Genomic DNA, 16,800 nt, shown 5'->3' with positions numbered 1-16,800 from the left:
CTTGATCCCAACTCAGAATTGTTGTTGTAGTATGTAGTCCGTTTTGCTATTTTTGTAGTATGTAGTCCGCGCGTCTTGCTATTTTTGTTTTGTACAGGCTAAGCATATAGTTTTAATAAATAAATTCGATTATATTTCAAGTCATATAAAAAAGGAAAATAAGAAAGATTATCTCGAAAAATGAGTGATAGGTTTGACAAATCTATTTTGATAATAGTAAAAGAATGAAATATAAAAAAATAAAAAAATTTAGTATTATTATTTATTGACGTTTTTAATAAAATATTTTAAATCAAATAATTTCAAAATTATAAAAAAAATTAACGGGGCAGAACATGGGAGGAGTATGATATTTTGAAAATAAATAAATAAATATTTAACTAAATCTCTAACCGACAAAATGATTGATTTTAATAATTAAGGAGTACTTAAATGGTTTTTAATCAGAGATGTCAGTACTTAATCACTAGTAAGTGTAAATACAAGACAAGATGGCGGTTATTAATAAATCCAAGACTAGGCTGTAATAGAAAGAACCAGAGTTTGCTTAACAAACTTAACAGAGGGTGGATAAACATTATCACCTTGTGAAAGAACATCCTAGGAAACTGGTTGTGTTTCTGAATCCTCACGTTATGGAGGCAAGTCACGAGAAAAACAGCAGCTTTTTTCACACAGGATCTGAATCTGATTTTCCATGAACTTCAGGAACTGGATATTTTACAAGTGCCATAGCTCAAACTTTAACGTGAATTTCATCAACCTGTTCCAAAGTTCCCTGCTCTCTTGCCACGTACGTTCCTCTCTGTTCATCATCTGTTTCTGTTCCAGAAAATTATAAGCAAATAAACAATAAGTAATGGATTATACTGAGGATACAGCACAAATAAACAACCAACCCCCACCAAACTACACACCAAGTTCATGAACCCATTTCCCTATATAAACTCATTCCCCTCGTCCATTTTCCTCACTCCACTTCTGTTCTTGAAAAAAAAACTTCTTTTTTTAATTTCAGCAATTACCATGCCTTCTTCTTTAGCTAATCTGGTTTCCAACTGCATGATTTTCCCAGACAAGAAACCTCATGTCGAAACATTGAAGCTCTCGGTTTCGGATATCCCCATGCTGTCTTGTCATTACATTCAAAAGGGTGTTTTGCTGACGGCTCCTCCTTTCTCCTTCGACGACCTTGTGGTTTTTCTTCAGCAATCTCTTTCTACTACTCTCTCTTACTTCCCTCCTTTGGCCGGTCGGCTGATAACCGAGCCCGAAGGCCACGTGCACATCGACTGCAATGACGCCGGCATTGATTTTCTCGTGGTGAAATCCCCTACGCTTTCCGTCAGCGACATTTTGTGCCCCGGTGATGTTCCCGATTGCGTCAAGGAGTTCTTCACTTTTGACAAGACGCTTAGTTACTCCGGTCACTTCAAGCCGTTAGCTGCGGTTCAGGTGACGGAGTTGGTCGATGGGGTTTTTATTGGGTGCTCGGTGAACCACGCCGTGACCGATGGGACTTCGTTCTGGCACTTTTTCAACACCTTCGCTGAGATCACTAAAGGAGCTTCGAAAATATCGAAGACCCCCGATTTCTGTCGTGAAACAGTATTTAATTCTCAAGCTGTGCTTAAATTCCCTCCCGGAGGACCCACCGTTACTTTCTCCGGCGACGAACCATTAAGGGAGAGGATCTTTCATTTCAGCAGAGAAGCGATTTTAAAGCTTAAATACAGAGCTAACTGCGGTTGTTTGTTAACGAAACAAACAAATTCAGAAGTTTTAGGGAAGCTCAGCAATGACAACTGGAAATCCGCTAGCAGTAATACCGAGATTTCATCTTTCCAATCTCTTTGCGCTCAGCTTTGGAGGTCGGTGACACGAGCGAGGAAACTGGAGCCGATCAAAACGACAACGTTTAGGATGGCAGTGAATTGCCGGCACAGGTTGGACCCAAAGCTCAATCCGTACTACTTCGGGAACGCGATTCAGAGTATTCCGAATTATGCTCCGGCGGGTGAATTGTTGGCTAAGGACTTGAGCTGGAGCGCCAATCTGCTTCACAAAAGCGTGGTGGCGCACGATAACGAAACCGTACGTCACGGTGTGGAGGATTGGGAACGGCAGCCGAGGTTGTTTCCGTTGGGAAACGCAGACGGAGGTTCGATCACCATGGGAAGTTCGCCTCGGTTTCCGATGTTTAACAATGATTTCGGATGGTGCAAACCTTTGGCGGTGAGGAGTGGTAGGGCCAACAAGTTTGATGGGAAGATCTCAGCTTTTCCCGGGAGGGAAGAAAATGGAAGCGTTGACTTGGAGGTGGTATTGGCGCCGGAAACAATGGCGGGTCTCGAGAACGACGCCGAGATTATGCAGTACGTATCAGAGATGGAGTTAGTGAACTGAGTTTACACTTTTGTCTGTGATGCAACTCACGAAGGAGAATAATTTATTTATTTTTTTGTTGTTGAAATATCCTAGCTGTTAAACTGCAATCCAAATGACGGGATGATGTTTGGACGGTTTTGATTTCGTGTAAAAATCATAAGAGCTAAAACGGTAATGTTTTGGCTGCTTTGCCCCACTAGTTGGTATGTTGGTATTGTAGGCGAAAGCTTCCCTTTTCCACGTGACGAAATTAATAGAAAGTTTTTCTTTCACTTTTCTTCTCGAAGTCCCTTGTCAATCCCCATCCTATTATGGTTTTTCTCCCTATTTTTTTAAGGGTAAACTATATAAATGTTACTTAAATATGAGCAAATTTCCTTTTTTTCAACAGTAAAATTTTAAAAAATAATAAAACAATTATTAACGTTATTATTTTATAATAAATCAATCAATTGATCATTGTGTTACTATAGTTGCATAAATTGTAACACATTTGAACAACTCAATTAACACCATTTGATCAGTCACATTTGAAGAATCAAAAAATGATTTTGAAGGTGAGAAGGAAATGACGTCCTTCATTTTCCCATTCTTTTCACCCTAAAAACTTATTTCCTTCCTTTTCAATATGAGTCCTCTGTCAAAACCCCAACAAAAACCTTGTATATGTGTTGTTAAGTCTCAAACGGATGGATCTTTTAAGTGAAGAGAAAGTTTATTTCTGTATCAAGAACCAACTCTTTCCATTTCTTGGTTGAGAATCAGCACCTTACTGCAACAATTCGTTTGTATCTCTTATTCAAGAATCAACTACAAAGAAGATCAAGAACTTGAAGAACCAGGGTGAATTTTAGAGTATAAGATTGAGTCAATTGTAATTAGTTAATTAGTTAGATTTGTTAATAGTTGGTTGGTTATGGATTTGGGTTATATAAACCCAGTAGTTGAAATTAGACTTTAACCCATGTATTGCAACTTCCTACAATTCAAAATACACATTTAATATTTCTCTCTCAATATTCATCTTAACAAATCTCTAACAAACATTCAACTGTTCATCATTTATTCACACACTCCCGTCACCAGCTGTTCTTCATATCCGGCCACCATGGCAGCTTTCTCACATTAAAAAACGGTCATCCTCGGTAACTGGGAATAAAATGGAGGAAAATTAAAAGCAAGAATAATTATTATAATTTGAAGGAGTTAAGGGATGTTGAGATTATGGATGATGATGATATTGATGAAGGATCTTCTTCGGGCGTTCTTTAGCATATTATCCTTCAACTAAGGAAACGGAAGATGGCATTTATTAGTCTGAAAAGAAAGAGATTAATGTTTTCTAAGTGGGAGTCAAAATGACTGGTCACATGGTGTCAATGTCAGCAAATTGTATTAACTTAATTAATCAAACGTGTCACATCATATTTTTATTATTGCAATAATTTGATTAGCTGTTAAGTAATTAATTTATTATAAAATGATATCCATTTTATTATTTTTAAAATTTTAATGTTAAGAAAAATATAATAAAAAATTAACTCCTAACGTTTATTCAAACAGTCATTATGGCTCAATTCTTTTTTTAACATTTTATCATTTAACATTTTAATTTTTGGTCAAAATATTTCATGTTGGATAGAAACTATTAGTTGACTAATTATCAACATATGTTATCAACATGATATTTTTATATGTACTTAATTGGTGACAGAATACATATTACATCATCACTTTAAATGACGTGATATATATTATATCGTTCTTTTTTATGCGATGACATATATTATGTCATCTATTAAGTGATATATGTCATGTCATCACTTTATGAATACAATACATGTCACATTATTATTTTGATGACATGATATGTGTCACATCATTATTTTAATAAATTATCACATGTCACATCAATAATTAAACACATATGAAAATGACATGTAATTATACGTGGTGATAGTTAGTTAACTAATAATTTTTATCAAACATAATTTTTTTGAAAAAAAAATTGAAATATTAAAACTAAAATGCTGTCGAAAAAGAATATAGATTAACGTAACCATTTGTGCAGATGTTAAGGTCAATTTTCTCATTATACAAAAAGAATTACTCATACTTTAGTGACCATTTATATAGTTTACCTTATTTTCAATTTTTAAAATTTTATTTTTGACATATAAGTACAATATTATTATGTTGCAAAGATTTAGAGGAGAGTGATTAAATTGAAAAATAAAATTTAAAATTTAAACTCGAGCTTCATACAAGAACCATAAGATGGATTGAACTTAACAAATCTCATTTTATTATTTAAATTCCGAATGAAAAATTAAAAATTAAAATTAAAAATTAGAGAATAAAATTATTAAATTAAATCTGTACTTTATTTTATAATATAGGGACTAATAGATAACTTTAATCCACTTTTATTGTCACGAATAAACACATTTATTTGTGAATTTTGATTTTAAATGATCAAGTTGCATTGAATACTTTAAGAAAGATAATAGTGGAAGCATTTGTCAATCTAGATTGTGGTTGTGGGATTCTAAAACTTCCAGCCATGCAATTAAGTCAAATGAGCGTGCTTTAACCTTTAATGCCCCACCAGTATTTATTTGGCGTAATGACAAAAAGTTCTCAAGTTTGATTTTAAAATCTAATTAAATTTTTATTTTTATTTTTAGAACATTTTATTTATTTTGTGTCATATATGTCTATTTGTGGATAAAAATCGTTCGTAAATAAATAATCAATGCTCTAATTGATGAGTTTAAAATGAAATATTAATGATTAAAATGCTTTATAAAAAAATAATAACTAAAATAATTATTTAACTAAATGTTATGATTTTTTTACCCTAAAACAAAATGCTAGAAACTAAAATACTAAAAATATTAAAATAATTATTTAATTAAATGTATTTTTAATATAATATATATTTATTGATAACAATATACTTTTAAGTTAGTTAGTCTTGACGGTTCATTGATTCAAGTTTTGGAGGAGAATTAGATTATAAGATGCAAGACCCTTACATGTAGGGATGGGCATGGGTCGGGTTTTTGGTCCACCAGACCCGACTCGAGAATAATGAGTCCTCCACTTGAGACCCGACCCAACTCGACCAAAATAAGTTTTCACCCGACCTGATATATAACTTAAAAACCCGACTTGATCTGAAATAATAAAAAAATATTTTTATTCAATAAAAATAGTGACTTAATTGAAAAAAATAATATATAGAGGGGTATTATTATAATTATTCCTAAATATATAAGGTAAAATTATATTTTTTTCGAGTCGGATATTTTTCACCCTAAACCCGATCCCGACCTGAACCCGATTTTTTAAAAAAAAACCAACTCGATCAGATCCGGTCGGGTCGGAACCCGTCAGGTTCGGGTCCCACACCCATCCCTACTTGCATGCCAATAGTTAGCTTAACTTTTTTTTCTTTTAATTAACCCAATTAACTTTATTAATAGACAAAACAATTGACTCTAATTGAGCTTAACATTGTAAAATGAAAACAAAAAAGGCGATCTCAATTGCATGTGAAAATAGGGATAAGCATAATTTTATGTTAAAGTGGACGAACTTCTAAAATTTTAAGAATGAAAAAATTATATAATTTAAAAAAAATAGATTATTAATAAAAAAAAATTAAAATATATAATAATTTAAAATATTCAAAAACAGTCGATATTAAGTTTAATTCAGTTGATTTGTTAGTCCAAAATTCCATTGGGCCAAGCACAGCTCTTTTGAAGCAGCTTGTGGGGGTAATCCTAGTTAAAGGGTCCAAAAGTAAGGTCATTGCCTATGCTATTATAGAGCCAATCTTCCACCCAAGAGGGACAAGGTATTTATGAGTGAAAACAGGGAAACGTCTACTGCTGAATTGGATCCACACCCACTCATCCCAAATCCAAGCAAAGCTTTATGAGTTACTGTGGACTGTCAACTTATGGTTCATATCACCATGAAACTCACGGCAAACATTTTCTTTATGGAGCTGAAATTCCAATATTGATTTCAACTGCAATTATTACTTTGAAATTGTTGTATCAGTATGTAAAATTTTATATTAAGAAAAAATAATTTTATAAAATTTTAAATAACGATAAATTTATAAAATTTTACTAAGAGAAGTAAAATTTTATATTAACACAACCTCTCATTCCGGTGTTAATTCCCTTAACCACCTTCTTACATCATAAACCAGAAAGTTAAAATATGTATATTCTCTGAGACTCTGACTGGCTTTTGCTGCTTTGGCTTTTATTTTGCTCTGCATTGAAAGCACCTTTATTTTGCTCCGTATGAAGCTTTGTACGTGAGGAACTGTCAAACACCCTTAAATTAGTTTGAACTAAAAGATCGAAACCTAGTTGGCCCTGATTTGATGAAAGAAAAAGTGATAGTTATTCGGGATAATCTAAAGATAACCTACGATCGACCAAAAGTCTTATGTTGATTTCAAAAGAAAAGAAATTGACTTTCAAGTGGGAGACAAGGTGTTTTTGAATGTATCATCTTGGAAAAAAGTATTGAGATTTGGGTGTAAAGGAAAAATTGAGTCCGAGACTCATTGGACCTTATGAGATTTTAAAAAGGGTCGGACCAGTAACATATCAATTAGTTTTGCCTCCGAATATAGACAAGATCCACGATGTCTTTCACGTATCGATGCTTAGAAGGTACCAATCAGATACATCCCATGTTATCACAACAGAGGAAATAGAGATCCGACCAGATCTGACTTGCGAGAAAGAACTAGTGCGGATCTTGGCTCGAGAAAGCAAAGAACTGCGTAACCAGAAGATTTCTCTAATTAAAGAACTTTGGGAAAACCATAGAATAGAAGAGGAAGCTACTTGGGAAAGAGATGAGGACATGAGGAAACAATTTCCACTCCTCTTCGTATATGATATTTCTTTAAATTCGAGGACGAAATTTTTTGAGAAAAGAATTATAATATCCCAAAAATCGGGTCAAGTGATTATAGTTATCATAAACTAGAAAGTTAAAATATGTATATTCTCTAAGACTCTGACTGGCTTTAGCTGCTTTGGCTTTTATTTTGCTCTGCATTGAAAGCAGCTTTATTAAGCAATGACGTGTTTGATGACTTGACCAGGAATGCAGTCCAATAGAGATGCAAAACTGAGAACTGGGACCTTTTCCTCAGCAGGCAAACATTGAATTGGGATGGCTGGTTTTCCCTCATATTCACGCAAAACAACACACTCCTAGTCCTATTAATATATTCAAATACATTTCCCTCTTCTTCTTTTTTTCCTCTTCAAAGAGGGCATCACACTACCAATTTCATTTCCAGCAACAAGAAATGACCATCAAAAGAGAAGAAAAAAAGAGTAAGCCCTTAACACCACCTCAAAAGCAACGCTCAGTGCTTGTCTCCTTGTGTTCCCCTTGCTACCTGCTACGTACTCTCTTTATTCTTCACCAATACCTGCAAATGTAACCCTTTTGTTTTCTCGTATATGGCTTGTAATAGTGACATCCCGAGTGCGATGGGGAGTTTTGGGTATCAATAATTAGTGGATTTAAACAGCAATTATACATTGGAATGCACCAGATGCATGGCTCATACATGTGAAAATTTTGGAATGCTATGTTGAAAAGGTGAGTTTTTTTGGTTTAGCCCATGGGGTTAGTAATTAGGCCCTTGAGGGCAATATCTATGACCATTAATACGGTCACACCCAAAAAATTAATTCCCCTGCCAATTACTCATTTCAATGACATAAATCCTATCCTATCCCTTGCCCGTTTTCCTTTTCACTTTATTGATAACAATTCATCAATAAATTCCCTCTAAAACCCTTACCAACTGCCCCTTCTTTACATTACATTCCAGACATCCTTTTTTTCTTTTATATTCTCCGTTTCTTGAGTCAATCATGTCTAGAAGAACGAGCAAGCGAGTGAGTTTCAGCCCCCACATCGGTGAAAGGCCGACGATGTTTCTCAAGCATGGAGGCAGCAGCAGCACGACGACGAGAGGTAACAAAAGAAGGGTTGTTGGGATTTTCACGTTCAGGGTTGTCGAAAGCTCGAGATTTTCACCAGCAACCTTTTTGAGACATGTTGGAGCTAAAGTCGCCGGGGCCTTGCGCTTCGTATCCATTAGAGGGAACTCTTCTTCGCGCAAGGTTTCTGGTTCCAAGCTGTCCAGGTCTCGGTCACTGACGGAATCTGTTGAGTCTCATCGTGCTGAAGCTATAGAAGATTGCATCGAGTTCTTGAATTCTTCTTCATCTTTGTCGAGATCAAACTCGGTTTCTACATGTTCTTGCTAGGAGATTTGAGTAAAACAACTGAAAATCAAAGGGGAAACAAAAGGGATTCGTTTAGTTTCCAACATTAGATGTAGTGAAACACATGCATATCCATTCATTAGATGATTGAGAAATCATAAACAAATTTGCGACCGTAAATTTTCATGAAAATGAACCATTCAAGAATAGAATTCCTTCCCACTCCATGTCCCTATATATGCCCCACCACTTCTGATATATTAACAAATTAAGGAAGTCCATTTCTTTCTTTTCATTTAATTTTACTCTCTTCCAATAGAACATTAACATTAGTTTAGTATTAGTTTTTAAAATTTTCAATAATATTCCGTTAATGTTAGAGAATTTAATTTATTTAATTTAAACCCTAAATCCTATAAACCTTAAACTCTAAACCCTAGACCTTAAATCTTAAACCTTAAACACCTAATCCCAAACTCCAATAAATTATAAACCTCATTTATTACAGTTATTTGAATCTAAACATTGTTCAATAAATTCTTATAGTTTCATAACATGAATAACTCTTAGAATATACCATGGGTTTAGTTCAATGATAATTCCTTACAAAATACAATTGATCATTGTTTGAAACAAAGACTGACTCATAGTTTGAGGGACAGATGGCATTATGAGAGGACACTACTTTTTTTTCTTCATGGAAATCAAGAACGGTAATCATTGTTTCTCCTTTAAAAACACCATTTTCTTAAGAATCCGAAGAAGGCTTTTCAAGGTCTCGGTCTCGGATGCCATGACTGGAAGCTTTCTTCATTTCGAGAGCTCTCTTATAGGGAGGAGCAATGGGGTGGGGGCTGGACAGGATCCAAACTCTGGTAAGTTCTATCAGCGACTTTCGGCAGTGGATATGAACGATCAGAGTCATATCCACTTAGTCCTTACAAGCTAAAAATGGTATATAAACCTTATTCGGCCCCTCTAACCATCCACTACTGCAATCTGACAACTGGATAAAGGAAACTGAATTCTGTTCACAAAATCTCAAGTAGGGAACGAGATTCTTAGTAACTATGATGTCCACTTACCTAGATCATCAACACCTGAGGGACTGCCCACCATATCCAAGAGGCGATGCAAGTCTTTTGGATTGAATCCTTCAGGAGGTGAATAATTCTCACAAGCTGCAAATGCCTCTGTAATAGAAATAAGACTTGTTTTAGCCACTTTCTGGTTAACGTCAAGTTGTTTAGAAATTGTTATGAATCAATAAATCCAAAGGGGGAAACGAAAGGAAGTAAACACTAGATATAGCGTGTAATGTATAGCTGCCCCAGCTTAAACATGGCAATATAAAGCATTTCACAGGTTCCCATTGGAATGAACGAGCCAATGGCTAAAGGAGAAAAACTATGTTGCTCCGCAACAATTTAATAAAAATGTATGAAAGAAAAGGTTAGAAGATTATAAAGATAATACAACCATTATATATGTATGTGTATATATATATTTGAAAAGTAAAAAAGGTGAGTTGCCATCGATACTACATGTATTTCTATGCATGTTACCCTTACCTATGCTAGAGTTTCTGCTGCTTTTTGGTTTTGCAAAAGTCACTACGGGGAAAAATAATTCAGCTGCAATGAAGAAGCAAAAAAGGATTGGGTTATTGTAATAAGCTTTATATCTTACATACTTAGATACTACAATTGAGAGTTTTTAGAATTAACTTACCTGGCAGTACAGAAGACTTGTATCTTTTCCACGAAATATTTTTGCAATAAATTTTCCACCTTGTTATACGAGTAACAATTGTTAAACCCTGGATTAAAAAACAAAATCATGTACACCGGCTGGCAAATTTGGTGAAAAAAAGGAAAGGAAGAATAAGATGCAAAATACAGTAGAACTATGTTATTTAAGTTTCATAAACGGCAGGATTTGATAAAACCTGGTCGGCAAATTTTCCATCTCCAAGGAAAACCGATTTGATCCCCTATCAGAAGGCTTTTTGCTAATGAATCGGTACTCAGCATCATTCCATTCTAGATTTCTTTCTCAATCAAAGCTTCGATTTCTAAATTCTCATAGGGAACCTGGAATTCCTTCCAGGGATTGTTGAATTATTTTTATGGATTCCATCATTCACTGATTCGAACTAAATAATACATTATCTCAATTCCATCCATGCACACCAAATGCCCAGAATTATTCAAAAACTGAGTTTCACGTTATAGAAGCAGATCAACATAAGAGGAATTAGAACACTTACTGCAAGTATGGGTTGGGACTGAACAAATTCATCCATTTCATGAAGACAGGAACTGAAAATCCAGAGAGAATAAAACAAGCTTAAGAAGCTTAAGGGGGGGAAAAAGTAACAGCTACAATGTTGTAGACCATAGGCTAGGTTAGAAACTGTAAATATTGTTTTACCATCAGGAGCACCATCACACACAAGGTCAGCCTCACAGCCATCAAAATGTCTAATTACCTGCAAATGACTTGAATAAAAAAGAAAAGATATCGATGGCACATACACTAGCTCAATGAACAACATAAGGTAAAACAAATTAAACCATAGCTCCAAAACGTAAATCATGTACATCCACCATTCACATTTTCTAACACCCTCATGATGATAGGAACAAGCACATACATCACAGATTATAAAAATGGATCAAGGATTCCATTTTTCATGTAACTATCAACAGAATATTGGACCTATGTGGAAAGCTAATAATTAAGATTCAACATCAAAACAACATGCAAACATTCCACTGAAGCAAAGAATATTGCCTATAATCATTGGCTCTCGGTCCCAAAGTACTTTTGGCTTTCAGGGAATCTCCTAATGTGACTATCCAAAACTTCTTATTATCATAAACTAGAAGACAGATTAAAAACAATTCAATTAAAAAAAATGAAATCCTCACCATTTCAGCAGTCCGGGCATTAGTTATATCGCCCTGCACTTGGATTACACCTTCAATTGGAGCCATTGGCTGCAAATCGATGGCGACAATAAGAGGAAGCTCACCATCCCTGCAAATTATGAAAAAGTTCAAGGAAAATGGTACCAGCAAATAAATTTTTTTATGCAAAAAGAATGAGCAGGCAAGACCAAACTACAAGGTGTATGCTTTGGCATATCTCCTTAATCCTAGGCAAAGAAATGGACTCCGAACGCATGAACTATGCAAATGAATACCAACAAAAAAAAAAAAAGCAGAAAAAGAACTTACTTTGAAGCAGGCGACTGCTTAGCGGGAAGATACAATTTGCGGCTCAAAACCAGACTCCAGCTACCTGGGGCAGCACATAGATCTACCACGCGCTTTACTCCTACAAATCAGATCAAATCAAATCAGAATCAAACCAATGGATAGAAATGTATGAATGTATATACACATATTTGAGAAACTGACCTTGAAAGCTGTTGAATTCTTCGTCAATCTGAAAAAGCTTAAAAGCACTTCGAGCACGCCAACCTTCTTCTTTCGCTTTCCTATAGTAAATATCCTGAAGATCAAACAGTTTACCCTTGTTATATAAGTTGCAAAATCACCCAAAATTCCAACAAAGATATTAAAATCCCCCCAAAAACACTCACCCTCTAATCCCTGGAAGCTTTTCCCGTTATTTTCCAATCTAAGTGCACGGAGGAGTATGGGGGTTTCTAAGCTGTAGCTTTAAAACCCTACCGCCGAGGTCGAGGGCTTTACAGTAAAACGGGGTTACCGCCTAACCGGACAATCAAGAAGAAAACTGGGGCTGAACGCAAAAGGCGAAAACTACGTACCCAAAAGAAGATAATTGGGCCGTGAAAGAAAAATGATCCAATGGACTTCGTTTTCTTCAATCTCTTCCATTTCTTCTTGTGGTAATTTTAAATAAATGCTTCAACCCCTGGAAACAGAAACAAAATACCAAACAGAAAAATCACTTTACAACTCTCAGTTTGATTTAAGTAATATGAAAAGATCTGATATTGAGGCAGAGTGTCCTTAAATGCTAGTACAAATTTGACGGGCCTCATTTATGTACTTTTCTTCTTCTCTTTTCTTAATAATCTATAATCAATTATTGAAAAATATAATTCTAGAGAAAATTCATGTATATTTAACCTTGAATCAAATTATATATTAAACAATAACCCTTTTATGTAATTGTAACAGCTAACCAGTATTTTTTACAGTTATACATTTTCCAACGATTAGCAGCAAACTTTCTGATTTTTACCGAGACAAATATACAGAAAGATGTTGAGTTCATGCAATTAAAGAGAGCGAATTTAAGAGCTGCAGCAGATGTGGGACTGCTCGACAGTGTAGCTAACATAAGCACGCCAGCGTTGTGAGTAACTGCAACTTCAATTCTCTCTCTGTCATAGCCACGTTACGTTCATTATTAATGCATGAATATGTATATAATTTGATCTATGAGGCCAATCCAGCTGTTTCTATTCAATGGTGTGGAAATAGGGATTGGTCCTCATTTGTTAGGAATGGACCACTCAAATTTAGGTCAACCCAATGAATTGTCTAGTATTTTTCTCTGCCTTTATATCGTTATGTAAATTCTGAATGAATTTAAATCATATCATTTGTGAGCTAATTTTGGAGACATTCATGGTACAGAGCTACACAACAAGTCAGCAGTTGCATGTCCTGCAATTTCACCAAATTGTTGCTTGTTATTCCTTGACATTTGAGTCAGAAAAATTCTTGGGTGAACAAGAAAATGAAATCAGAGAAGAACGAAGAAGATGCAGAAAGATAGGCACTGGCCACATTAAAGATTTGTTTGTATAAAAAATAGTACCAAAATATACATGGTTGTTATTTCCCCTCATAATTAGCATTACAATCTATTTTTATTTGTAAGACAGTTTTTAATACAATGCAAAACAATAGCCAAACTAATGTAAATTATCTTCTTTTTTTGATTAAGCCTTTTCCTTTTCCTGATCTTTTTCCTTCTTGGATGGAACCCGACCGTCGGTTCCCGCAAGCATAGCGTACTTGTCTTTCCTAGTCAAGTTCGTGCACTCGAATCCTAATGTTCCGGCGAGCACCCTTTGGATGTAGTTTGCAACTTCAATGGCTGATTTTCCACCTTTGCAAGTGAGTTCTGTAGGCAGCTGGTTCAAGAAGGTGATCTCGTAAGTAGGCATCGGGTTCATGAACACGAAATAAGGATCCAACATCTTGTGACCCCTGACCGTTGTCCCGTGGAAGACTGATTGTTTCGTGTTGATTGCGACCGGTACAATTCTGTCGGTGAGTTCAGCAAACAGAGCACTGAATCTTAGCAGGAAAGGTTCCCTGCAAGTTGTCCCTTCGGGACATAAAACCAAATCACCTTCCTCGAGAATGCGCTTGATGTTGGCCGCATCTTTCTCTCTTTCCCTCGATAACGCAACAGCCCGAATTGGCGAAATGATCTCAGTGAATTTGCTAATGCTGTAAGTAACACAACTGATTTTTCGGCCTAAGGCAACCGCTGTCACAACAGGGTCCAACACCGTTCTATGGTTACAAACAAAGAGGACTCCACTCTGGCCTTTCCCGGGTGGTGGTGGTGGTGTACCCTTAACAATCAATTTGATCCCTAAGAGCTTGTAATTGTACCGAGCAATTCGCTCCGGCAGCGGGATGTTGGTGTAAACCCGGAGTAGGGAGAGGATGAAGCCTATGGGAAGCCATAGGAAGGTCAAGAGGGCAGCCAATGGTGTAGGCCTTTGGACAAGGCGACCTTCATGGAATATAACAGGGCTTGGAAGCTTGTTCCTTGGTAATGGATCACATTTGGTTCTTGGCACCATGTATCCTTCCTGCACATACCAACAAGAATCAATGTAAAAATTCGAAGCATATGGTAATTTTTCTTCTTTTTATTACAAAACATAGTTAATTCAAGTAGGGTTACTATATTTATGGGCTACATGTTACTTTCATGTAAGACTTTCCATGCAAGCAACAACACCAAATTTAAGAAAATAAATAAATAAAATCCATTCAACATCACGAGAATCTTGATCTGTATAAAAACTAGAGGTGCAAAAGAGTGGTTAGGGCACGAAAAAGTTGTGTTAATAAGTATGAAATTAAAAATAAGGTTTATGACGGTCCCTCCAAATAATATTGTGTTCAAAGTTTTTTTTTCCCTCAAAGTCTTTAGGGTAATTATAAGATATCATTTATAATATACATTATGTAAACATAATTATTTAAATCCAAAATTTATAGGGAAAACAATACTCCCCTTAATCACTAGGTTGCCTTATGGATACTCTTTTTAAAATTATTAAACATTTTTATAGGTGTAATCATTAAAATTATGAGTAGGAAACTTGTGGACCATTGAAATATAAATTTTGTAATAGAAAAAAGGCAAAAGCAATTTAATGCAGGGGAGAGACAAAGGAGACATATCAAGCAAATCAGTATTAAATCATAAACGCTATCACCAACCATATTGCAAGACCAAACATAATCTTATGTTTAAGGAATCTGTATTAGAACCTGTATTAAGGTAAGCAACAATTTGTAAAGTTCAATCATGGATTCATGGCAGTACTTAAAGGAAAGGGATGAACCTTGCATAATGACATGAAATCATGGTCAGTTTCTCGGTCTCCCAGGCCCAAATCCAAATCCGGCAACTTGGAGCCGAATTCTTTTAAGACGGCAGCACTTTTGTGTTCTCCGACCAGAACACCGGGTTTAACGGCAAAACCGGTCGCCCTGCCCGATTTCGTCACCTGCAGCTCGGTTCCAATAACCTTGTCAGCTCCTAAAAATGTCTTGGCAAAAGGTTCCACCATGATCCTAGGATTTGCTGTGACAATGTATCTTTTCCCAAAGGAGCTGTAAACTCTCCATGTCTCTGGATGAACATCCTCCGAATAAAACTTGGGCAAGACCGACCTCGAGACGAGCTCGATGTCTCGAATTTTCAGCCCGGCAAAGGCGATGAAAATGAAGGTACTAATGGCCACGGATTCGGAGATGAACAAGTAGGTAAAGTACACGAATGGAACGGATGTCAAGAGTACAAGTGCTCTAACAAAGCTACCGGCCTCGAGTGCAACCAGCATGAAATAAGGGAAAGCACTTCGTGATACGAGAAGGGTTCCGTCTAAATCCGCAGCCACCGTCTGATTCGATCTACCCTCGCTGCTACATTTCGAGATCGGATCGAAACGACGGTGAGCCCCCATGATTATGGAAGAGCTAAGAAACTTTTATGGTTAGTTGTGAAGAGAAGGAGAAAGATGGCAAATGGGGATTCGATAATGATCTTGTTGAAGCTATTTGTTAGGCTTTATATAGCATGAAAAATTATATAAATGTAGTTGAGACTTTGATGGAAAAGGAAAGGCAATAATTTCTAATTAAAATAACCTATTAGTTTAAACAGTGATTGACATATTCCATATCATAATCTTGAGGTCGGAGTAGTTGGAAGTCAGATACCGATATATCTACAATTTCATTCAATGAGCCTTTTTTTTAGTTCATGGACGCCGCCCACAGCCGCTTCACCGAAGCTTCACTTTCGGCTCCAATTCCAGTAAAAAGCCTATAAGAAAATACTTGGATTAGTCCTCAAATTATGACTTCAAATTCAAATTGATCCTCAATTTCAAAACTTTTTAATTAATTTTTGAAATACAAACGTCATATTAGTCGAGTCCTTCTGTTAGCTTAATTATTAGTTTAGGCATTAATTCCAAACCGATTATGATTTGTAACATATTCAAAATGTAATGATCACATTGTAAACATCTATATGCTTATTGTATGAACATAAATCCCTCGATCCTAACAAATTTTTTATTTGCCTCATATCTTTTTATTTAAACTAAATTGAACCTCGATATTTTGAGATAAATTGAACAAATTCCATTATGATTTAATGACCCTATAAAGGTTGCAATATATGTTGACGTAGTAATTCATATGTAGAAATGATCGTCCAGCTCAGTTGGTAGAGCGCAATGTTCTTAATCTTGAGGTCATGGGATCGAGTCCCACGGAGGGCATTTCATATTTCGGAGGTCTCCCACGGAAGCTGCTCTCAACCTGGTGTTGGGGGTAGCCTACTATCTACCTCTCCTTAC

The 16,800-nt window shown here is 35.7% G+C and overlaps 3 protein-coding genes and 1 pseudogene across 3 annotated transcripts; 2 read left to right on the top strand and 2 right to left on the bottom strand.

The window, feature by feature from the left end:
* Positions 1 to 948: 948 nt before the first annotated feature.
* LOC120198387 (BAHD acyltransferase DCR-like) lies at positions 949 to 2,442 on the top strand. Its single transcript, XM_039199739.1, has one exon. It carries the CDS (start codon positions 1,027 to 1,029, stop codon positions 2,404 to 2,406), a length of 1,380 nt encoding a protein of 459 aa, XP_039055670.1. The 5' UTR covers positions 949 to 1,026; the 3' UTR covers positions 2,407 to 2,442.
* Positions 2,443 to 8,318: 5,876 nt separating this feature from the next.
* Positions 8,319 to 8,717, top strand: LOC120198503 (josephin-like protein). The gene has a single exon (XM_039199824.1). It carries the CDS (start codon positions 8,319 to 8,321, stop codon positions 8,715 to 8,717), a length of 399 nt encoding a protein of 132 aa, XP_039055755.1.
* Positions 8,718 to 9,301: 584 nt separating this feature from the next.
* LOC120198502 lies at positions 9,302 to 12,544 on the bottom strand (annotated as a pseudogene).
* A 982-nt stretch (positions 12,545 to 13,526) lies between these two features.
* Positions 13,527 to 15,929, bottom strand: LOC120198565 (glycerol-3-phosphate 2-O-acyltransferase 6-like). Its single transcript, XM_039199876.1, has 2 exons — positions 15,274 to 15,929; positions 13,527 to 14,508 (listed from the first exon to the last, which is right to left on the bottom strand). The coding sequence occupies exons 1-2, from the start codon at positions 15,895 to 15,897 to the stop codon at positions 13,621 to 13,623; spliced, it is 1,512 nt and encodes a 503-aa protein (XP_039055807.1). The 5' UTR covers positions 15,898 to 15,929; the 3' UTR covers positions 13,527 to 13,620.
* Between the last annotated feature and the right edge of the window lie 871 nt (positions 15,930 to 16,800).

The sequence above is a fragment of the Hibiscus syriacus genome, unplaced genomic scaffold (assembly GCF_006381635.1).
Source record: "Hibiscus syriacus cultivar Baekdansim isolate YM2019G1 unplaced genomic scaffold, ASM638163v2 tig00117056_pilon, whole genome shotgun sequence".
NCBI lineage: Eukaryota > Viridiplantae > Streptophyta > Magnoliopsida > Malvales > Malvaceae > Hibiscus > Hibiscus syriacus.
This window is presented reverse-complemented; position numbering and strand designations above follow the sequence as displayed.